This window comes from Nilaparvata lugens, chromosome 5 (assembly GCF_014356525.2).
Source record: "Nilaparvata lugens isolate BPH chromosome 5, ASM1435652v1, whole genome shotgun sequence".
NCBI classification, from domain to species: Eukaryota; Metazoa; Arthropoda; class Insecta; order Hemiptera; family Delphacidae; genus Nilaparvata; species Nilaparvata lugens.
In genome coordinates, this window is record NC_052508.1 from 26,428,517 (window position 1) to 26,446,602 (window position 18,086).

An 18,086-nucleotide genomic window follows, 5' to 3' on the forward strand; every position below is an offset into this window, starting at 1 on the left:
CATGGATCCCTCGTTCAGCCCTCCACCATCTTTGTACTCGCACCACAGATCCTAAAACTTCATAACGAGCTGCTATTTACACAACCTAACACAACCTCAAGGAGTGCTCTATCTAACAAATGTAGTTCTAACAAAATTGGTTCATAAATAAAGTAATTATAGCTGTATAAAAATAGGGAGTGACTTATCAGACACTCTGTATATACTATTAAGATCAGTAATGGGTTGCAAAAGTAAGAAACCATGTAGCACTATGCCTTTCAGAACAGTATCATAGATTTATCACCAATATCACTCTTTGTATTTTACTTGTTAGAGATATTGATATGAGCTATGGTCATTTTGTATAGAATTTAGAAAATCTAATATTATTATTTAGCAAGTATTCCACTTTATAATGACTATAAACTGTTCTTTTCAAGGTATAAATTTCCAAAATATAGTAAGCTTATGCAATCTTCCAGAACCCCACCCCCTCTTCTCAAATCGGGTCACTTTCCCCCTCCAAAATAGTTGTCATTGAACCATTTTATGGATTATCAAGTGGTATTTTACATTGATCTGGATGTAAGTTGGTTCCTCAACAAAATGTAAACATTTGTGTTTGATTTGTAGGCAACTTGGCCGATCTGGAAGAGATGATTCCACAAGAGGGACGACCTGCTTGCTCCACTTTATTCCAAGAAGCTATTCTCTGTGCCAGGAAGCTGTATAACAATCAGCATGTTTACCCATATACGTATCAGGCCGGCTACTTCTACAGGCATAATATGTACAAGGAAGCGTTCGAGACTTGGGCCAATGCAAGCGATGTCATCAGGCAGTAAGTATTCACCATTGAAACAACTTTCATGTGTATGATCAACACAATAATCAATTATTTATTCCCTAAACCTCGTAGAAATTAGTAGTAATCGACACTCTTGAATCAATGGCTCTAAATGCAAGATTTTTGATTATTTCATTTGATTTGAACATGAAATCCAAATATACATTTATATAAAAATACAAATTGTCAGTTTACATTTGTTGCCGTTTTTGGTCTGGCAGCTCGCAAACTCTCTTTGCCACATCTTCATGTTTCGGTGTATGTGAAGATCATGAAATAGATATCTTCAGAGCAAGTTGGTAACTTTTGACGATCAATGTAGCAAAATAGTCTTGAGCGTCGCAACTTCAATTTGCAATCGCTGTACCTCTTTTGGTTGAATTCATTATTTCAATTTTTTTTAATCGTACCTTACCTCATATAGGATGGGTACGAACAGACCGACCGACCAATCGAAAGACCGACATAGTAAACAAAGATTACATTGACGTTCCGCCGTTTATTTCTTTATGAACGATTATTTCTACAAGAAACTATAAACATGCAGAATTCTCTATACCGTTCAATCTCTTAAAAAAACTATTAAAATGCAGAAACACTAGAAAACAAAACTTGAAGATACTTTGTAGATTATAGAATTGAAGCTTTGTTAAAATATGTCTTAACAATTTGAATAGATTAGTTTGTAGAAACTTTAATTATGATAATGAATCGTTATTGATATGCTTTGTGGTGTCCATAAGTAGTTATTGGTGTTATTATTTACTATATCGGTCTTTATTAGTATTATTATTCATTTTGTATATTACGTAACTTTGCTTTACTATGTTTTGATGTGCAATGGATCTTTCTAGACCTAGCACAAAATAGAAATCAATCAATCCTTCGGTCTATCCTAACTTAGCAAATAATTGTCGCTAACTATATATACAGAAAATGTTACAGTAAACAAAAACGAGTTCACATTGAGAGATAATACTGCTTTGTATAACTTCAGATTGAGTTCACATAACACATTTAGCATCAATTACACTAATCTGACAATAGTAGGCAGACAATTGAGTTATGTTAGCACTAAACTAATAAATCTCATCCCCGGTAACACAATTGATATTTTTTGCCCGTGGGCAGGCCAAGGATGGCAACGGAAGTCATAGACTGTATCGTTGAAAACTTTTTCTTTGACATCAGTAAAATATTGTACTCTGTTGCATATTCATACTTTTTCACTGTTAAAATTAAACTTGAATTTAAAAAAAAAAAACACTTTTGTAGTGAAATGCACTTACTTTTGTAGTGACGATCGTTTCGACCTGTTGTTGGTCATCATCAGACTGTGGGAATTTGCTCAGATGCCAAGGTTATGTGTGGTGAGGGATGAAGGTGGAGGAATAGGTTGTGGTGGGGGTTGGTGGATACTTAGTGGGGCGGTAATTTTGAACTGTGGACTATTTTGTCAAAGAGTGTGTGGGAAGAGAAATTTATTTGATCATTTAGGAGACTGTTGGGAAACTGTTTTGTGTGGTTGTAAATTTCGTATTGTTCCAATAAATTGAGTTTTCTGCTTTTTTGTGAGATATGGAGGATTTCAAGATTGGTGGCTATGTCAGTGTATGTGTGGTCTGTTGATATAATAGGGTCTGCAAAGTTTGAGTGGCTGTGTTGTTTATTAATAGCCCAACATTGTTCATTGTCCAACAAAATGGATACTCATCCACTCTAGTCGACAACCTACTCCACAAAATAAGAACAAAATCATCAACCAAGAATAATATGGAAAATGACCAAAAATTCATCACACTCACATACTACAACAAAAAATCACAGAATATAGCCTCATCTTTCAAAAAACTCAAATACAAAATTGCCTTTAAAACAACAAATTCACTGAAAAAACATTTCAAAAATTACCAAACAAACAGAGATTTGAACAACCAGGCATCTACAAATTGAAATGTAATGATTGTAATAAACTGTATATTGGACAAACTGCACGCGACTTTCAAACAAGATATAAAGAGCACATCAGAGCTATTAATAAACTACACAGCCACTCAAACTTTGCAGACCATATTATATCAACAGACCACACATACACTGACATCCACCAATCTTGAAATCCTCCATATCTCACAAAAAAGCAGAAAACTCAATGTATTGGAACAATACGAAATTTACAACCACACAAAACAGGCTCCCAACAGTCTCCTAAACGATCAAATAAATTTCTCTTCCCACACACTCTTTGACAAAATAGTCCACAGTTCAAAATTACCGCCCCACTAAGTATCCACCAACCCCCACCACAACCTATTCCTCCACCTTCATCCCTCACCACACATAACCTTGGCATCTGAGTAAATTCCCGCAGTCTGATGATGACCAACAACAGGTCGAAACGATTGTCACTACAAAAGTAAGTGCATTTCACTCCAAAAGTGTTTTTTTATTAATTCAAGTTTAAAATATCGTAATTCATTTTTTCACTATTAACTCCTTTGTTTTCTTTTTGTTCCATGTTAGCTTGATTTCGTTTTGAATTGGTGCTCGCACTCAGCGGACAGGATTTTTCCTCTGCTGTGTGGTGCAAATAGTGTATTTAAATTTTTTGCTCAAACTTTTTTCAAATTTGATTTCTATTATTGAATTTTTCTAAGGAATTAATAGAATGATTTTATACTATATCTACTAAGTATGAATCGTAAGATGTATTAATTTTGGCAATAAAAATTAATATTATTAAACAAAATAAAATAGTTGAGCATTCAGCTTGTTAGAACAACTTTGTGAATACCTTCGTAATATGATAACTAAGTGTATCTAATTATAATATCTAAAAATATCTAATTTTTTTTTATTATGATAATATTCATAAAATTTTTGCGTAATTTTCATGTATGAGTGATTTTCGAGTGCGTACTGAGTGATAACTAAGTGATATATAATCCTTTCTTGAATTTTGATAATTCAAGGCTATTTTCGACAATAAACATAAACGTGGATGGGGAATTAATCACTCTGTTATATTTTTCCATTTGACCGCTAACTTATTCACAACTTGATAAGACTGAGCATACTGTGAGGTAATGAACAATTTACACTTTCTATGACAAAAATATTAATTCACAAACATTACAATAATGTTATGAGTAGTATTAGTTTTGGTCTTTTCTGTAAAAAATAATTTGTGATCACGTATACAGAGTGGGTGAAAAGTCCGAGAACGGCTTAATATCTCATACACAAAGATAATTTGACGGTGGGTGTGATTGGGGATTCTATTCAAATTGGGAGAACTACTTTACAATGACTTTAAAAATTTGGTCCGCCATCTTGGATCCGCCATATTTAATGCAACTTAATTTTTTTTAATAGGAAGGTGGTCATGCGATACATGATTTCGATAGGGAATTTCAAGAAAAAATGAATGGCGTAAACAGCATATCGATATCTCAAACCGTTTCGGAAATATTCACATTATTAATCAATACTATTCAAAGCAGAAAAGAGAGAAAAAATCTGAGAACGGCTTAGTATCTCATAAAAAGAAGTGATTCCAAGGTGGGTGTGATTGGGGATGTTACTCGAATTGAAAATACTACTTTACTATGACTTTAAAAATCTGGTCCGCCATCTTGGATCCGCCATTTTGAAAGCAACTTCATTTTTTTAAGTAGGAAGGTGGTCATGTGATACATGATTTTGATACGGAATTTCAAGGAAAAATGAATGGCGAAAACCGCACATCGATATCGCAAACCGTTCAGAAGATATTCACATTATCAATCAGTACCATGCAAATCAGAAATGAAATACATGAGTGGTATTGATTAATAATGGGAATATCTTCTAAACGGTTTGAGATATCGATGTGCGGCTTTCGCCATTCATTTTTCCTTGAAATTCCGTATCAAAATCATGTATCACATGACCACTTTCCTATTTAAAAAAATGAAGTTTCATTCAATATGGCGGATCCAAGATGGCGGACCAGATTTTTAAAGTCATTCTAAAGTAGTATTTTCAATTTGAGTAGGATCCCCAATCACACCCACCGTCAAATTACCTTTGTGTATGAGATATTAAGCCGTTATCAGACTTTTCACCCACCCTGTATGATGAATCTGTTTCCAGATACAACTATTCGAGGGATGACGAGGAAATCTATAAAGAGCTGATGGAAATTGCCAACGAACTGATTCCGCACATCATGAAGGTGGTGAGCTCAGGCCACAGCGCGCGCTCCATCCTCAAGGATTCTGAGTGCTTCGCGCACCTGCTGCGGTTCTACGACGGCATCTGCCAATGGGAGGAGGGCAGTCAGACGCCCGTGCTCCACATTGGCTGGGCCAAGCCACTTGTCAACACTATTTCCAAATTCGATGCTAAGGTAATAGATAGATCAATCATACAATTATAGTCGCTCAGTTCTACAAGGTGGGGAAGTCAAACGGCACTAGTTTAGGTATTAAATTAAAATTCACAGAAAATATTTTCAAGTCATATTATATTCCAACAAATCATGAGAACAGAAATTCAAATTTCAGTTTTATTCAGAAGAACTGTTAGCTTTGAATATTACTCCAGTAAGGTGGCGATCATTATTTTGCACACATTGTTTTAGTCTCACTCTGAAATTCTCACTAACATCTCTATTATTAACTTTATTATTAATCTCAGAACATTACTTGATCTTGAAATGTACATTAGAATCTTCTCTTCCATTTGCTGTAAACAATTCATGAAAAAGAATGTACGTAGAGTGAGATTCGATTGTTGAAAAAAAATCCGGAAATTGAAGACATTTCCTTCATATTAACGGTCTTGCAGGGTGTCCACGTGGCGGGAAAACCGGGAAATCCGGGAATTGTACGTGAATTTCATTTGGGCGGGAAATGTACGGGAATTTTGTCGAGATATGGGAATTTTTTGACACTTCCGTCAATAGCTAATTTTATATTAAGGAGAGAGTTGAAATCTAGTCAGTGGATGATTGGTGTATTAGTGATGGGTGATGGTGTATTGATGTGGCGTTTTATAAATATCTTTTATCGATACGACGTTTTATCGGTGCCGTGTATCGATAGGTTCTATCGGAACGAGTAGATTTTCCTTCGATATTCACTATTAAGGTATGTCCACACATGCCGAACCGAACCGAACCGAACCTCGGCAGCGCGCCGTGCAGCGAACCGCTCAGCGATTTCAAACAATAATATGCTGTCACGTGGTGAATATTTTTCAATTTTAATAGTGGATCTGTTCTGTTGATTTATTTTACTAAGTTGATTTACTTATGTTGATTTATTTTACTAAGTTCGGCTTCAAATCATCAGTTTTCGTAGTGTCAATGATACCTGAAATAATTTCAAGACATAATAATATATGTTCCAATCACTGATTTTTTTCTAAACATGTTTAGAATATTATTTGATTTGGATTCTCTTATCATACTTTCTTGTGAATCAATAATTGATCATCCATTTTGAATCGATGGGTACTATAAATAAATTAAAACCAATTGGAGTATTCAATTAAACAGGCTTTAGGATTATAATATATTCGGTAACAAAAGTATTTTGAGAAGTTATAATAACTTATCACGAAAAATTAATATCATCTACCTTGCTCCGGTTTTGATCAGGATCATTTCAAATAAGCAACATATTGGATAAACTGTTTTATTCTGTTTTTGTTTTTAATTATGTACCCGCAATGCGAAAACGCATTCTTTTATGTGTTTATATAAATAAATTGTGAATCTCTATGATTTTTTTATTCAATTATAATTTTTTCAGTCCCTTTTTCATTCAAGTCACTGATTGACTGACTGACGCACTTTTCAGTCGGCCGAAAACGCTGTGTAGTGTCGTGCAGAGTACAGTTCAGTACTGTTCTGAATGTTGCAAATCGATTAAAATAACACTCCCTTATTCCTTGATCAAGAGTTTATTATTGACTAGCAGGTAACCCGTGCTCCGCAAGGGTCCATTTTAAAACTTTACAAACTGAAAACTTGACGTAATGAAATTTTGAAGAATTTAAAATAGGGGTATAAACATCCTCGCTTGATTAAGAATCTATATGCAAAATTTCAAGTTAATCAATCCAGTAGTTCAGACGTGATGATGCGTCATTCGTTAATTTCCTAGACCTAACATAATTTTCCCATCCCGTACATGTATAAGCCAGTTCTTTACTTTATTATATTATAGATTGGTGAACCTTAAAAGGTCCTATCCACCTAAGTAGGTTTTTTTGGGTTGCAAAAACGCAGACCAAACCAGACACCTTTTGGGAGAAATTATTCAACAGTACCTACTTTTTCGTGAAATAACAATGATCAATGTTCTTACCAACCAAAATCGATGGCAAGTGGAAAATATTTATAAATGTGTCACTTTTGTGGTATTTATTAAAATACGTAGGATATGGAAATGACAGAATCTATTCCAGTCAACTCAAGGTTAGTTGGTAAAATTAATTATTAGTTTGAAAATAACAAAATTATTATAATTTAAAAAGGAAATAATTGTCATGATCCTGAGTTCTTGGTCAATATTATTTTAATATTGAAATTTATCCAATCATCAATTTTTCAGAAATTATTCTATTTGCATTGAACAATATTTATCGATTCTTATAAATAATGTATTATTCATGACAATGAACTGTTCAAACTATAGATTATTAGAAGAGGCCTGTACTGTATTAATGTTCGCGAAAGTATTCGCATGTTTTCCACTTGTGATGGATAGTCAAAATTGAGCGGCTAGTGGGACGACGAACGGTTCGGGGAACTGCGCGGCGGTTGGTTAACAGCTGATTGTTAACATTATAAAACATACTGGCTAATGCACGGCGGATTGTGAGATTCGCTACGCTGTTCGAGGTTCAGTTCGGCATGTGTGGAAATACCTTTATATCCATTTGATGTATAGTTCCGTATCTGGTGTAGGTATTATCGATATTGAAATTATTGATAGTAAATCAAATCACACATAATATGTTTTTCAAAACCTGAAATGTTCTGTTTATAATAGTCCAGTCAATATAGACGTACAGTCTAAAGGACGGGACACACATAACCGCACCGAGCCCGCGCCGACGTACGACCGAGCTAAGCCCGTGACACGGTGATGGTGGTAGGAGAATACACATATCCGTGCGACAGCCGAACGGCAGCAGTGTCTCAGTTCTGTAGTGCTACTGTGGTCTGATTTCTGAATGTGTTAAACTATTGTTAATAATATATAACACTATTAAAGCTTCTTACATCCTATTTAAATTTATATTTTTCAATTTTAAACTAATTACCTGTAGACACAGAAGATGAGAATCATAGTGCTGGTATATATTTCGGTGCATAACAATACCACATTCAGTTATGTATCGGAAATATATATTATCAATAAAATTTTTATTTTCTGCCTTATGTATCTAAACGTAATTACTTTAAAATTTAAGACACAGTCACGGGTTCCTTCTTTAATACTTTTTGTTGTTTATTTTATTATATTATGTCTATTATACCTTTGTCTTAACTTATTTGGCTCTACTTTTACTTTTGGTTTAACTTATTTTTCCGTTCAACCATATTTCTCATCACTTTCATTACCGTATACAAAACTGGAAAATTTCGTATCTCTTCAATAAGTTTTTCATTCTCTATGTTAAACGAGCCCGCACCGTCACCGTCAAAAAGTAAACTGAACTAGTCGGTCACGGCACGGGCACGGCTCGGGCAATAAACACGGTGACGGTGCTGACGCGGTACGGTAGTATGTGCCCCTACACGTTTGAAAGCATTTGATTTCTCACTCGCCGTAGTACCTCCGACACTCGGCCGTACTGCAGCGCGGGCTAGGTGCGGTTATGTGTATCACGGCCATAAAAGGAGGTGTGCTTGCAGTATAAATATTGTACTTTTGATTTTTCAATATATTGTTTGGATACATAAGAGAAGTCCAGAACCAATTTTTGCATGTAAAATTTCCTTGTTCTAGGTACAGAATGGCCCAAACACCTCGTACTTTCGATCCATTTTCTAGTTTACAGCTATTTCCGCCAAATCGAGTTATCGGACAGTAAAATTTGCTCTGAATAAAATGAAATCATCTGGAGCTATCTAATGTGTACTGAGTTACAAAAACGAGTAAAATTTCTATTTTCGATTATCAATTTTAATGAATTTTAGTTTTCGATCAAAAATATCTTCTGATTGCCACAATTCAAAAGTATAATTCAAAATCCCTCTGGGCGTGATTTTGTGCGCTCTCTAATCTCAGGTTGAAGAGCTCAAAATTACGCCCAGAGGGAGAATTATACATAAAAATTGTGACAGTCGGAAGATATTGGAAATTTTGCATGCAAAATTGGTTCTAGACTTCTCTAATGTGTATGTATATAAACAATATTGAAAAATCAGAACTGCAATATACAGGGTGTCCCAGATAAGGTGTAAACCCCGTCTACCATAGATTCTACATGCAATTTGCAACAAAAAATGTTCAGTAAAATTTTCTCCTATCGACCTTCGTTTTCGAGATATATCGATTTTTCGATATTTCTCAAGTAGACGTACTTCCAGTCATTAAATCGTCAATATCTCAAGAACCATTGGTCTTAAGTGAATTTTAAGGACATCGTAGAAAAGAAGACAAAATTTCACATTGATTTGAGGTATAAAACATGCCAAAGTCGATTATTGAGTAGTATTTTTTAGCGGTCAAAGTTGAAAAAGAGTGATTTTTGAAGTTTTTTTGAAAACTTCTGACACATTTTTCTCGATTTTTTTTCAAGGGTACGAAATAATTTTTATAGCGCAAAAACTTCCTTTTTGATTATCTTTCGAATGAGACAAAAACAGGTGTCTAGCTCAAATCCTCGAATCAGAATTTCAGTTTAAATTCGATTTTTTAATTAAAAACGAGACTTATCTTGTTTGAGTGTAAATAATTGTCTACAATTTGATAGCTTTGTGTCGAGTGATTGAGGGCGTAAAAATACTTTTTCTATAGGAAATTTGGCTGAGAAATTCAATGAAACTGGTTAGAAGTTCGTATCTGCAATTGTTATTGAGATACAAGTAGAAAAAAGTTCAAAGTCGAGGAGGAGGAGTTCAAAGAAGGATGTTGTCGATGAGGGAAGCGTCTTCTGTAAAGTCTCTCCGCCTCTTTTGAGTTGTATGCACATTCTGCATATACCAAAAGCATGTCTGTATACTCAATTGTGGAGATTTCATGTTCATCACAACAAAACTGAAATAGTGAATTAGAAAATCAAACACTCATGAAAAAACTAGACTTAATAACTCAGGAACACAAACGAACGAACTGAGAAACTTGACTATTGACTGGAAAGACATCATTATCGACCGACTGGAAGCACGTTACTTTTTATACAATGACTGCGAGAATTGTCTCTATTGTTGGGTGAGCATTAGAAAAACTTTCTATTCTATCAGAGCAGTTGATTAATGAACAGATTGATTTTTCCTTTTCACTCAATTGAATCTCAATGGTATGAATTTATAACAACGAAAAGATGTCTTTAGGGTGCTCTCTTGAAAATTTTCATTTTTTAACACTCTAGTTTTGAAATTTTTCTGGGAAATTTATACTCATTCGATAGTTTATAAAATGGCAAAGTTTTTTCATTATTGGAAAAATATTGTTACTGTGAAGAAAATCAAGAAAAAAACTGTTTTAAAGGTTAGGGAGTTCTGTTTTTCTTCTAAATTGCTTTTTTATATTATTCGAAATACAGTGTACAGTTATAATCGTATAATGGTGCTACATTTTGATGAAGAACATACTTGTGCACTTTTGAAATTGTTATTTATGAATATTATATTTTTCCAAACTGCCCCCCTTCTGAGTAACCCCATAACCCCCCCCCTCCAACCTATATTTTTTACATATTAATCATGTGTTTTAACCAGCGAGGAAAATATACGGGAAATGTACGGGAATTTTACGGGAATTTTCTGTGCCTGATTCAGTGGACACCCTGTCTTGGCAGTTCTATGCTAGGAAAAAGTTATTAAAGATGAATTATAGGTAACTGAGCTTGTAGAGGATGAAATTATCTACAATTTGGATTCAATTGTGAGTTTCTATGAAGCATCATACTCTTTCTAGAAACTCTTGATTAACAGTAGAATCACGAAAAACTGACATCGCCATTGTTAAAATCTTCTGCAACGTTCTAATAGTATTGGAATTGAAATTATTATTCATCGGAGTGGGAAAAGGGAAAACACTTTCACATCCTCACTAGATTTGGGAATTTTATCTGAAGTAGTTCACAATATATGCAGTTATGAATATAGAAATTGGCCATTTTTACTTTCCTTGCCCTATTACCATAGGTAAGGAAAGTATTGCTTTCCGAAAAAAATTAAGGTACCCCAATTTCTAAATTTCTATACGTTTCAAGGTCCCCTGAGTCCAAAAAAGTGGTTTTTTGGTATTGGTCTGTATGTGTGTGTGTGTGTGTGTGTGTGTGTGTGTGTGTGTGTGTGTGTGTATATATATATATATGAGTGTATGTGCGTCTGTACACGATATCTCATCTCCCAATTAGCGGAATGACTTGAAATTTGGAACTTAAGGTCCTTACACTATAAGGATCCGACACAAACAATTTCGATCAAATGCGATTCAAGATGGCGGCTAAAATGGCGAAAATGTTGTCAAAAACAGGGGTTTTCGTGATTTTCTCGAAAACGGCTCCAACGATTTTGATTAAAGTTATACCTAGAATAGTCATCGATAAGCTCTATCAACTGCCACAAGTTCCATATCTGTAAAAATTTCAGGAGCTCCGCCCCATCTATGCAAAGTTTGATTTTAAATTCTCAATTATCAGGCTTCAGATACAATTTAAACAAAAAATTTCGAGTGGAAAAGATTGAGCATGATAATCTCTACAATTAATGTTCAGTAACATATTCACCTAAAATTAAAAATAAGCTCGAAATTCGAGAAAATGTGATTATAGAATTATTGCAAACTGTTGGCAACTGTTGATTCTATTAAATGATTCACTATGAAGAGATAGCAGACCTCGTGTGTCTCCAGCGTTATTGCCCTGTCACCAGCTGGCTCAAATCTTTGAATAGTAGACTTGAATAGTAGACACCCCAATACCGAAGATTTTGTCTATTCACGTGTTATTGAGAATTTCTGTGTAAGCCTTGAACAATGTGTGCAAAATGATGGTCGCCACTTTACTGCAGTAATATTCGAAAATTAACAATTTTTCTGTATAAAACCAAAATTTCCATTTATGCTCTCACGATTTGTTGGAATATATAACTTGATAATATTTCTGTGAATTTTAATAGAGTACCTAAAAGAGTGCCGTTTGACTGTCCACCTTCTATATTTCAATTTTTTGTTTCGGGGAAAGTACTCGTAGTATTTTGGTAGATATGGATACTATCCATTTTCAATAATACGCCTTTCAATTATCACAACCACTTATCATAAAACTGGGATTCCAGTTTCGGTTGCTATACCGTTATCAATCCAATGTATCACGTACACCCTGAGTACGTTCAGAGGTGGGTGATTGATACCCAGGTGTTGCTCCTGATTTTCTCACTTATGCATACCCTAATGCATGTCGTAACCTGTGCCCACACCCTATGTGTGACATGTCATAAATTCCCAGTTTTTCTATTTGATTGAAATCATTCTTCATTAATCAGACAAAGAAATTCAAATTGATAAAATCTTGTTTAAAAGTCATAAAATGTTTAAATCAGTAAGACCAGGTTACAAGAACATTGACTCCTATCGCCTGAATCTCTTGTAAGCCTCTTTCCACGTGATCAGATTCCCCTGTGAGTAAATCACTTTAACTTGTGGCACACTAACAATGTTATACATATATCTCAGAGCCAACCTAATAGGCTTGTCAAAGTCAAGAGCAACCCAATGGCCATGATTCTTATAAAAGTCATCCAGCATCTTTTCTTTTTCCCCATCAACACTAACATAAACAATCTCAAATGGTTTAAAAATTTTCATCGATTTCCTGTTGCAATTTTTGTTCCATATTAGTTATAGATTCTAGCATACCTTCTTTTATCAAATCAAATCAAAATCTTTTTATTGCCAAAGACAAATTACATTTTGTATAGGCCACGTCATGAGAAAATTACATAAATCATGACAATAATCATACCACACAAAAACAACAAGAAATCATCACATCAACGTCTTAAAAATTCTCCATATTGAAGGCAAAATATTCATCATTGGTATAAAAACAGTTTCTTATAAGAAAACCCTTAATTTTAAGTTTATATTCACTCACTGGTAAGCCTCTTATATGTAACGGTAACTGATTATAAAACCTAATTGCACAAGCCCTAAAACTAATATGACTAGATACCGACAATATTCGTTTCTAAGGTTCAACCTATTTCTTGTGTTATGCGAATGAACATCAAAATGACTAGAGAATGAGAGCAAGTTAGTCTTTACAAATAATAAACATTTAAAAATAAAAATACACGGCAAACACATAATTCTCAATCTAACAAATAGAGGTTTGCAGTGCATAAGGGGAGGAACATTACACATGGTTCTTATTGATCTTTTTTGTAACACAAAAAGTGAATGGGAATCACTACAATTGGCCCATAATATAGCTCCATACAAAAGATGTGAATGCACATAACTATAGTAGACATTTACTAAAAATTTTTGAGACACTATTTCCTTTAATCTTCTCAACATAAAAACACCTCTTGCTACCTTGGGGATAGTACAGTCAATATGACACTTCCATTTCATATTATTTTGTATATTGATGCCTAGAAATTTGACAGAATGCCCTGAATTCAAGTTATTATAAGATACAGATAAGTTTTGCGTTATGTTCAAATTCAGAGCAAGTTTATTAGCATTACATCAATCAGACATCAGTTCTAATTTTTCATTTAATAAGGTTTCTCTTCTGTTGAGGTCGGTTACGATATTCAGGCACACATCATCTGCATACATATAACAAGTTGTGCTCTCATCCTCATTATTGCCTGGCAGATCATTCATATAGATAATAAACAGTAATGGTCCTAGAATTGAACCTTGGGGCACTCCATTAACAACAGGCTTGTAACCAGACATATCTTGATTAAAATACACTGCCTGAAATCTGTCCATTAAATATGACTTTATAAGTGCTACAGATCTACAATTAAAACCAAAACTTTCAAGTTTAGAAAGTAGAATGTCATGAGAGACAGTGTCAAATGCTCTTGACATATCAAATAGTCTTGCGTTCACAGATTTTTTACCTTCCATACCATTTAATATTTCCTGAATGAAAGACATAACTGCCTGACATGTAGTGTGGTTTTTCCTGAAGCCAAATTGCCTGCAAGATAGCAAATTATTTTTCTCAATGAAATCAACCATCTGCTGAGCTATTAAAAATTCAAAAACTTTGGAAAAACTGATACTATAGATATTGGCCTATAGTTGCTACATAGGTTGACGTCACCTTTTTTAAAAATCGGAACCACTGTAGACAGCTTGAGCATATCAGGAAAGGTACTGGAGTCCTTGATTAAAGATATGAAAAGAACTTCACAAATATGCTGACTGCTAGCTTTACATATGAATGAATTCAAATGAAAAATATCCAAACAGCTACTATTACTTAGAGAGTTCAATGCAAGAAACACTTCTTCTACGGCTACATGACGGAATGAGAAAGATGGACCTCTTTTTTCACTTTATTTAAATAGTGGGAGACAGTATTTAAGCTATTTGGTATTGCAGCCAGAACCTCATTTATGCTGTCAACATAATAAACGTTGAAGTTCTCAGAACTCAGGTCCACATTTTTTTGGCGTGAAGCAGATTTACTATTCAATGATAGGTTGTCTGTAATTATCTTCCATATTAAATTATTTTGGGTTTATTACATGCACTATTGACTAGATTATTATGGAATTTCAATTTTGCTTGTTTCACTTTCTTATTGTACAGACACTTCATATTCTTATAAATTTCCTTGTGTATATCTATATTAAATTGTTTTATTAACTCATAAAAATATAAACAGGTTTCCTTCATAGCAGTGAGTTCATCAGTGTACCAATCTTTAACAGGGGAGCGCTGTTTATTAGGCTTAATTGTTTTCACAGGAAATAAACAGTTAACATGCAACAAAAACTTATAGAAAATAAAGAAAACTTATCATTAGGGTTATCATAGCTATACACATTTCGCCAATCAATGGATTGCATGAGATCATTAAACTGACCAACACCTTCATAATTAATAACTCTAATGGAAATTTGTCGTGAGCTTTGTTCACGTTCCAAGACTGTGTCTAGATTAATTGAAGCCGTCACTGCGTGGTGGTCAGAGGCAGTCTGCGGTAAGACTGCTGCATTCCATCTGGAGGGGTGAATTGATGTGATGACATTGTCAATACAAGTGCCGGGTTCACTATTATTATTAGGCCTAGTAATTTCATTGAGAATCATGGTATGCATACCATAACAAGCAAGCAAATTCATAAAATCGGTAGTTATTGGATTCTGATTATCGTTAAAGTTCAAATTAAAGTCTGCACAAATCAATACTTCATACTTCATTTCAGACAAAACATGAAGCATCTCGTTAAATTTTTCCAGAAACGTAACAGTGTTACTGGGGTCAGGTACTCGGTAAAGATATACAACAATACAACAGTAGTTCTTATCTTATCTAGAACTATAGCACAAACTTCAAATACATTTATCACAGATAAATTACAAATTCTGGAGGCTATTTCCCAGGACAACTTATTGTTAATGAAAATAGCCGAACCTCCACGGTTCGTCGTCGGCCTACAATAGGAACTACTTAGTGTATAGCCATGCAGTTTTATGAGTTCAAGTTCCTCTCTTAGCAGCCAGTGCTCAGTGAGACAAATTATGTCAAAATTATTTTCTTGAGCCAGGGTTTCAATTAGTTCAAACTTATTGCCCAAACCCTGCCAATTCCACAGAAATAAGTTAATTTTGACACCAGGGTTCACTGGAAGAGCTGCACTAGAGTTGGCTGACACAGGATTTCGTTGTGTAACATGTGAGGTACTTTGTTGTTCCACGTTGATATGAGCTAGATATGAGCTTCTTCTATAGGCTGAGCGCTTTCTAAAAAAGGTCGTTGCGTTGTTATAACTGGAATTTCCTCCTCAGCCTCACATCCACTATTATCAACTGCAATCGGAGGTCCAGGTTCTCTGTCTGTCTCCACGACCCATTTTCCAATGAAGTCCGAGATGTAGCGCTTTCCTATCAAGTTGAGGTGAAGTCCATGCGGTTTATGAAATCGCCTTCCCAGGCTATTCACATCCAGCAGTTTGACATTCTTGAAACGTCTACAAACTTCAGCAATTTCGATGTTAGTCCTCTCAATCTGGTATTGAATATTGGAGCTGAACGGTAAGTCATATCTTTTAGGAATATTCGTAGTTATAATATTCACATGCGTCAAGTTTGGAAGAAGTTTTTTTATGGAACTAAGTAGTTTATTTGAATTAAAATTGTTCATGTCATTTGTTCCTCCGATTAAAACAACCAGGTCACGCTCCGTCATATTTTCACTCTCCTTAATGCATCCAGCAGTCACTTCTTCGAATCCAGCTCCTGGCTTTATCATATCAGACACCTTGCAGTTCACTTTTTTAGAGACAAGATTAACAATTTTTTTCCCATGACTGTCTGCAAATATTGCTATTCTACTAGACTTATTACGAATTGAGGAGACTCTGCTTGTAACTAATTTCGACTCATTCGTAGGGGCCTTCGAGTTCTCGAAGATATTGAGAGGGGATTGGTCGGATTCACACTCTCCTGCATCGTGACCACTTCTGCGAGCCTCACTTCTATCATCGGGGAGCTCAGATCGCCTCCTAGGAGACGTATTAGTTTTTTTCTCTTGAAACCTTAGATTGGTCATTGGATAGTGCCGTCAATTTTATAAATAATGTGATGCCCTCCATTTATCAATGTCCTTGCCATCTGTAATTTTCTCATGTCCATGTCTCAGAGTCCTGTTGTCTGCCTCTAGCGCCTCAATCGATGTAGACATTAGCATAACTCTCTCTGACAAGACCTTATTCTCATCTTGAAGTGCTCTCAATCTTTCATTAAGCTCAGCGCTCTGATTCTGATTTTCAACCTTTAATTGCTCTATTTCGCCTTTCAAATCCATCGAGAAGTCTATAAGATCGTCTCTTTGTTGCAACAGTTCCAGTTCACGAATGTTTAGTGCAGCGTCTGGCTTCACAGTTCTAGCAGTAGGCGTATTCACTCCCATATCACACCTAGCTGGAGAGGGAGTAGCTGGAGAGGAAAGAGCTGGAGAAGAGACAACCGCAGCATAAGATGACTGTTTGCAAGCAGACACATCATTTAGACCATCCTCGTTCATGGTATTCAAATCTGGCTCAGGGTGATTGTGCGCCCCATTTGTTTCCAATACTTTATCCATCTCAGCATTGGTCTACAACGTCACTGAACATCCATTTTTGAGACATCTCCACGAGACTCTTCCATCCACCATAATTCGATCCTTCCTAAAACTGGAACCATCAACATCTATAGCGACATTTCTTCTCTGTGTTTTAAATTTCCTTATTGCAGAATGCATAATGTAGATGACTTTGTTGATCAAAGAAACAATCTAGAGCAGAAGGCTGTTTTAAAGTTAAAAGATGTTCTTTATATTCAAAGAGTTGATTAGACAGACAGCAATCCCTATCCCTAAATAAATCCCTATTGTTTGAGTGGAGGAAAAAAATGAGCAGGATAGTTATAAAAATAGCCAAGAGAGCAATCAAGGCGAGGTATAAGGAAGCTCCTGAATGGAAATGGATGAGAAGGAACAATATTGTTAAGAATCCAAGCAAATGAGAGGAAACAATAGTAGGCTGTTTAATATTTCTCGTAATAATAACTGAAATTTTTTGAAATGCACGCTCAAAGTCCCTTCATATTATTAGTCATTGAATTGATATTGTTTACGCAGATCAGTTTTACTTTCGCAGTTGTGGGCCAAAAACAGAAGGATAACAGATAACAGTCATTGTGCGCATGCTCATATACTTCCAAGGTTAAATGCAGTGAGAGAGCTTGAATGTTTCTCAGTGTCTGGTTGCTATGGTAACAGAAAGACGCGCGCCAGAAATATCAGCTGATTGCACCGGCACTTCAGCTCTGTTGTACAGGTTGATAACAAGA

General features: G+C 35.0%; 1 protein-coding gene across 1 annotated transcript in view; it reads left to right on the forward strand.

Annotated features, from left to right (window-relative positions):
• LOC111059880 (menin) overlaps window positions 1-18,086 on the forward strand; it is a 33,905-nt gene that overhangs the window by 11,327 nt on the left and 4,492 nt on the right. The window contains exons 4-5 of the mRNA XM_039428048.1: window positions 616-823; window positions 4,964-5,219. Of these exons, the coding sequence (XP_039283982.1) occupies window positions 616-823; window positions 4,964-5,219 (464 nt within the window). The remainder of the gene's footprint in view (window positions 1-615; window positions 824-4,963; window positions 5,220-18,086) is intronic.